Raw genomic sequence first — 6,761 nt, 5'->3', positions numbered from 1 at the left:
GCGTCGCCATTGGTCGAGCTGTCCTGTCACTCACCCCGGCCGTGCAGCGGGGCTCCGCCCCCTCCCCGCGAAGCCCCGCGCAGCTCCACCATTGGCGGAGCCGGCCTGTCACTCACGCCGCCCGGCAGTAGGCCCCGCCCCCTCCTCCCGCGGCCCCACGCAGCCGCTTGGGCCGGGCCGGGCCGGGCCGGGAGCGCCTGGCGGGAGCGGAGCGGGTTCGGCACCAACCGGGACGGGCCGGGACCAGCCGCCTCCGGGACATGGAGGGTGTGCGGCCGGGCGGAGGGCCCCCCGCGGGCGGGCCGGGGTCCGGCTCGGGATCTGGGTCCGGGTCCTTCCCGTCGCTGTTCCCGCCGGGGCTGCACGGTATCTACGGCGAGTGCCGCCGCCTCTACCCCGACCAACCCAACCCGCTCCAGGTCACCGCCATCCTCAAGTACTGGTGAGACGGCCTGGATGGGGCCGGGGTCTTGAGTGGAGCTGCGGGGAGCAGCGGGGCCGGCGCCTTGTGTGGGACAGAAGAGGGTTTGGAAGAAGTGGTGGGAGTGGGAGAGGTTTGGGAGAAGCACTGGGGCTGGGGACGCTGCACGGGGTGAGGCGGTGGGTCTGGTGAGGGCTGCAGCAAGGGGAAAGGGACTGGGGGTTGCGTCCTGAGTTAGAGGTGAGATGCAAGAGTTTTGGGGATGGGCGGCGGATCTGAGGATGGAGGCGCTGGGGATGCAGTTGGTCGCCCGAAGGGTATGTTTGGTGGGGCTCCTGGAGAGGATGTGCTGGCAATAGGAGCAGGGGTGTGGGGGGGTGTGGACTGAAGGCAGGAGGGGCGTATTGGGGTTTCTGGGGTGATTTGGATGGTCCCTGAGAGAAGGGTGGCTGATGAAGGTCCTCACTGGGGCAGGTCATACAAAAAGGGAGTGCGTGTTCCTCAGTGGAGGTGTTCGTACAGACGGTGAGGGGCTGGAGTTTACCCCCCGGAACGAGCTCTGTCTTCTGCCCAGGAGCCTGGGGTGCGAGTGTGGCCGGCAGTGGCCGGAGCGAGCCCGTTGTTCCAGCCTGCAGGCCGGACACATGCCGTGTGTACCCATAAAGCCCGCGGGCAGTGCCAGCTTCTCTTGGCCTTACGTAGCCATGTGTTATCACAGACTGGGAATCTGCTGCTCAGTGTCTCTGCTGACACAGTGTCTGACACCAGGAACAGCAGTTGTTTATGTGGGAGAGTGGCATGAAGGAAGTGCTTGGATGTTTAGCTATCAAGATAAGTGTCTAGTGTCTAATCCCGTATGAAGAGGAGTTTCTCTAGCTCTTTGCTATCGCTTAGCTGCTCAGCCCTCTCTTCTGGGACTAAGCAACATCATCAAGTCACCCCCCAGTGTTTGCTTTATCTGATCTTGGCCAGTCCCTACCCCGTACTAAATTGGAAAAATTTAGTAAACGCTCCACTTCTTTATTTACAGCTCGTTTCAACCTGTATGTCTCTGATTGGAGCCCCAAGAACAGCAGAATAACATCCTCCCTGTGTGCTGCTCTGACAGACAAAGCTATAGCTGTTGTTGTCCACAGAAGTGTTGTTTTTTAAGTGATTCGAGCAAGAAGTTTCTCTGTTAACCCTTATTGCATAGGGGAGTGTTGCATTAAAATGACACAGTGGGCTGAGATAAGATGTTGCAAATCTGAGACCTCAAAATAGAAAGAATTTCTTAGTCATATGTGCACATCAGTACTTTAGTGGTGGTCTGATCAGTCTGGTTTTACACCTATTTCTGATCTTATATACTCATGAAGAATTTCCAGTCACGTCAGCACTTCTTTTCTATCAACAGCTTAAAACAATACTGACTGTAGTGATGTAAGATTTGTGGAGGTTGAGGGAAATTTAGGTCTGTAATGAAGAATGGCAAAGACCCTTGTTTGGGAAGAAACCTTGTTGTTTGCTTAAGGAATTGCTTAGGGCTTCACTGCCGTTGGAGCTCAAACACTAAAAAAATTGCTGCTGGCAGTGATGGCAGGTTGCAAGTAAGAAGTAATGTGAAGGCCTGTTTATCCTGGCATTTGCCATTTAGTGGCTCCTCCAACTGTTAGCTCAACCAGCAGTGAGAGCTGAGAGCTTCTCTTGTAGAGGTGAGCTTCCTACTGCTGTGCTGTGCAGGAAATGCTTGTGCGAGGTGAAGTCTATGTGAAAGCTACAAGTACTTTCTCTCCTGTTGTTGGGTGAAACTTGGTGCTTGGTTTTGTTAAGTCCGGTAGAATGACTCCTGCCAAAACTCTCTCTGCTAATCTGTCCTACTCTGCCTGGGCTGCCAGCTATTAGCTGGTTTAGATTAGAAGAGGAAATTGCTGAACTAAGTTGTCCCGCCTTAGGAGAAATATTGTAACACTAATCAGCTGTTAATTATACCTATCAGTTTCTCTATGGTTAACAGCGATTTGGTTTTTTGTTCAGGGAGCTGAAGTTGTAGTCTTTGGCTTGCACATCAGAGCAGATCCTTACTGTGTAACGTTGGAGAATCTGCAGAACTCCATGCCTATTACATAAAGGGGTTTAGCCATGTGGATTATTTAATGGAACTAGTCTTTTCAAATGCTATTTGCCTATCTTAGGAGAGAGTTTGAGATTCAGTCAGAACTTCTTGGAAGAGTTTCTGGTTGTGTTTGTGAAGGCCATGCACCAAGATGGAGTTTCTCTGTTGATATCCAGTGTCCACTTTTATTATAAAATATGGTAGAGTATCTCAAAGTGAAATATCTTGTTGCATAGAATTGCTTATGAAAAAAGCAAATTTGTTCTTTCCTTTTTGATGGTTTTGAAATAGGCATAATTTACGCTGTACCATTGGATTTTTATCACCTGTTTTGAATTTAGGCCATATACTCAAAAACCTGTGCAGTGACCTGTGGTCTGCAGCCGTTTGGGAATCACAGACTACTTCTGAAGGGTTGTTGAAAGGTAGCTGTGAAAAGCAGTCCTATTGTCAGCTGCTGAGAAGTGACTACAAACAGTACACTAAGGACTTTTCAGGGTGAATGAATTAGGAAATTTCCAAATTTTTCCATTGTGGGTCTCTTTCCTCTCTTCGTTTTGCATTTCTCCTTCCACAGAAACTTCAGGGTGCTCTTAACATCAGTCAAAAGAAGACTCTTGGTGCAGATGCAAATACAGGGTTTCCCCTGAGGCAGCCCTTCTTGCTCCTGAATGAGCTCCATGAATAGAGAATGTAACAAATTTGTACTGTACCTCTGGCTTTGAAGTTGGGCTCTTCCTAATAAAATCCTCCAACGCTTCCAGCTCTTTGTGTGAGTGCATGTACTGATATGTAGATTGTGATACAAGGTTGAACCCTGCCGCAGCGGCCGTGGGCGGGAGGATGTACCACAGCAGCACCGACATTAGAGCAGTGAAACCTGCCACCGAAATTGGATGAATATCCGTGCTGACTAACCTTTGGTGAGCGTTATTGCCATGATTATATTACTGTGTACCACAGGTAGCTGGCTTAAAGCTCGTGCTTGATGCTCCTGCAGTTGCAGTGGTTTGGGGATAGTTGTATGGCTTGGATATGTGTTTGTTAAAATTCAAATAGTCACTGCTGCAGGATTTTAGTCTAGGTCTCTTCCAAGCCTACTACATTTCTTAGCGAGTAAAGATTATGTGACTGGATCATCGAGCAACATGTGAAGCAGTTGGTAGTGAACTCTGGGCAGGACAGAGCTCAGCTTCTCCAGGCTGCCTGGTGCCACATTGCTTCTGGGTAGCACAGTGCTACAGATCCCCAGAGCAATTTGGCCTTCAGAGACAAACACAGGATTGCTGGCAGGAGTGAGGGAGAGGTGTCTGGCTTGCCTGGTGCTGTCTAGGCCAAACTTGCCACCTGCATCGGACCTGACAAGTATGTGTGAATAACCCTGGGGAAAAGTGTGTACTCATGGAACAACCCATGTCCTGAAAAGGGCATTGTAGAGTTTTGTCTTCTGTGTTGTCAGTGTTGGAGTGCCTGTGTCAGCAGTGTTCCAGCATTGATTGATTGACTTCTAAAGTGTTATTAAACCAAGTTTGGAAGTAGATTTTCTTTGTGTGGAAGATGCTGGTTGCTTAGCAGTGGTCCCTTCATTGCAAAGCCTGCACAACTGCTCTGACCACTGACTAACCTCTCACGCTGGTCAGTGTATGAGCCTCCCTGACTCTGGAGTCTTCCCAGTCCAGTAATAATTATGGGTGGTTGCTGATGTTCTCTGCTGCTTCTTGAGGGTAAGTGGCCATCCCATCTGGAATTGCTTCCATCTGGCTGCTTCCATCATGGATCCCTGGGAGGCTGAGCACTAGCCAGGACATAGGTGCCATGCTCTGAACAGAGCCACCTGAACAAATTTTTCTTGCAGAGATCTCAGCCTCCAGTGTGACCTAATGCCAGTGAAAGGGAACAGGTGGGGAAAGGATGTCAGAGGGGACTTGTTTTTTTCCTGAGTGTTTCAAGCTATTGCTAGACTTTGAGAACAAGTTTTCTCAGGTGGCTGCTGAGGATCAGACCGAGGTCCATCCTGGTGTCTGACACGTGTTCACCGTGTTTGCTTACCAATTTGCCTTTTATGCCATGAAGATGCTGCTTGTCACATAAGAAGGCTGCATAGTTCTGATGTAGCCCTTGACAGTGGACACCTGTGCTGCTACTGGGGGTGAGCTGCTCACCCCCTCTGTCCTGCCCCAATATCCTGGGCTACGTCTCTGACTGACCTGCTGGAAAAACTGCAGCTGGTCTCAGCCACCATGATGGCCTTATATGACTTAAGAGAGGGGAAGCTGCCCTAGGTAAAGTCAGTCATGTTAGATAACTGCGGTTTTTTTGCCAGCAGCAGTAGGAGCAAGGCAGCACAGCACACCTGTGGAGAGAGCCCACGGGCCTTTTAGCACACCAAGCTGATATACTGTTTTGTACAGGCTTGATAAGGTTGGGCAACAGAGGCGGGCAGAGGATTTCAAATAGTGTCTCACTGTCATTAGGTCTGGATCCATCTGTCCAGCCATGGTGACTGTGTACAATGATACACAAACCCCCAGGACTAGTGATGGAAGCACAGCCATGCCCTGCAACCTGCAGATGATCATGTCAGGGTCTGAACAGACAATACAGATTAGAGGAATTGATGTATAGAATCATTGCTTCCAAAGAATGGGGTCATGCCAGTTCAGATTTCATGTTTGGAGCAATTGAGAGATTTACTTGAAAACAAAGTGTGTTGTAGGCATGAAACAGTTAAACAGCTGCTCAGCTGTGCCATAACTGCTTGTGGTAGGTGTTCTGTGATTGACAGGACAAACAGCAAAACAGCCCAGCAGTGTTCCTTCCTTCAGCAGGGAGTTGTCCTGTCTCTGTGCAGGCAGAGGTGACTCGAGTGGCAGGAGGATATGCTGTGGTCTCTGCTGGCACATGGCCTCACTTCCCAGTGCTGTGTAGTGGGAAGGGTGGCTGCAGGCTTTGGTGATTGCTGCTTAATGTAATCTGCCTATGCTGCATGGACTTTCAAGTTATGTTCTTTTAAGGACCTCATTCTAATGCTGATGCAGAGGGTGCAGTGGTGCTTTTTACTTGTTCTTTATTTATGCCAGTGGTGTTTTTTTAGAAGTTTTGGTGTGAATTTTACTGAATCAATGTTTTCCTCCTCCACTGTTTTAACTACTTTGTCAGTGTCCAGAAGTATGGATTACTCTTCTAAAAACCTAGCCATTTCAACGTTTGCTTTGAGGAATAGCATCACTTTTCTTGAGGTATGTGCCTCTGGACTGAATTAAGAACTTGCAATACAGATACAGCTATTGCTCTTTTACTAGTAGGTTTTAAATTTTCTTTGTGTTTTGTTGAATCTTTAATATGATTTTCCAGAGATTTTTATACTTTAACATTAAAAACATTGTAGTGTGTTGCACATGTGTACTTTGCCTTCCTGTGTTTGAGGCTTTCTCAATTTAACCTATCCTTTCTCCTCAATTATTTTTTTTTAGAGGTAATTTGAACGTTCTAATTTTTGTTTTAAACCAGGTCTCAGTACAACCTCTTGTAGCACCTGGGGAGACTTACCATTTGTCTTGAGTAAACTAACTTACCTAAGATTTTTCCTGGTTTTTTACGCAGGTTGGGAGGACCTGACCCTCTGGACTATGTTAGCATGTACAGAAACCTGGGAAACCCAGCGCTGAATGTTCCTGAGCACTGGCACTACGTCAGCTTTGGGTTGAGTGACTTGTATGGAGACAACAGAGTACATGAGTAAGTGTTATTTAAGTTCTGTATGTGCGTGTTGTGTTTTGTGTTGCATTTCGCGGGTGTGTAGGTAAAACCCTATCCTGCTGCTCATATTATTTGAACAGCTGGTTTTCTGTTGAGAACACCCTAGCCCTGGTATTACAAAAGATGACGTATGCCTGTTCTTGTATGTAGAAGAAATTCTACATTCCCCTCTGCAGGCTTTGAATGCAGTATATTTCCTTTCAGTGTTGAGTGGGGTTTTGTTTAAATTTCTTTAAACTGCTTGGGAAATTTTCTTTTAACTGTCTGTCTTGTTGTGTTTTTCACACTCAGTAGTCTGTTATGGTCATATGCTTAAATCCTGACCCCTCCCTGTGCATGTTAAATGCCTTCCTCTGGAAAACTGCTGTAAGGGCATTTTTGCTGTTGCTGGCACAGCAGTGTTACTGTCAGCAGACTGCCACCCCAGTGGTGCTGTATAAAGTGCCAATTCGTGTAACAGAAGCCTAAAACTCTAATTGTTTGATT

The 6,761-nt window shown here is 48.0% G+C and overlaps 1 protein-coding gene across 4 annotated transcripts in view; it reads left to right on the top strand.

The window, feature by feature from the left end:
• Positions 1-128: 128 nt before the first annotated feature.
• Positions 129-6,761, top strand: part of SUFU (SUFU negative regulator of hedgehog signaling) — a 90,245-nt gene continuing 83,612 nt past the window's right edge. For 2 of the 4 annotated variants that reach the window (XM_085064957.1, XM_085064956.1), the window contains exons 1-2: positions 129-442; positions 6,120-6,254. In XM_085064957.1, the coding sequence (XP_084921083.1) occupies positions 261-442; positions 6,120-6,254 (317 nt within the window). In that variant the 5' untranslated portion in view covers positions 129-260. Of the gene's footprint in view, positions 443-3,093; positions 3,440-5,670; positions 5,756-6,119; positions 6,255-6,761 lie in introns of those variants that run through there. The other 2 variants (XM_085064958.1, XM_085064959.1) reach the window with 2 other exon arrangements.

Source organism: Lichenostomus cassidix, chromosome 6 (genome assembly GCF_008360975.1).
Source record: "Lichenostomus cassidix isolate B80296 chromosome 6, HeHo_3.0, whole genome shotgun sequence".
Classification (NCBI taxonomy): domain Eukaryota; kingdom Metazoa; phylum Chordata; class Aves; order Passeriformes; family Meliphagidae; genus Lichenostomus; species Lichenostomus cassidix.
Note: the sequence above shows the minus strand (reverse complement) of the source record. Positions and strands in the feature narration are given on the sequence as shown.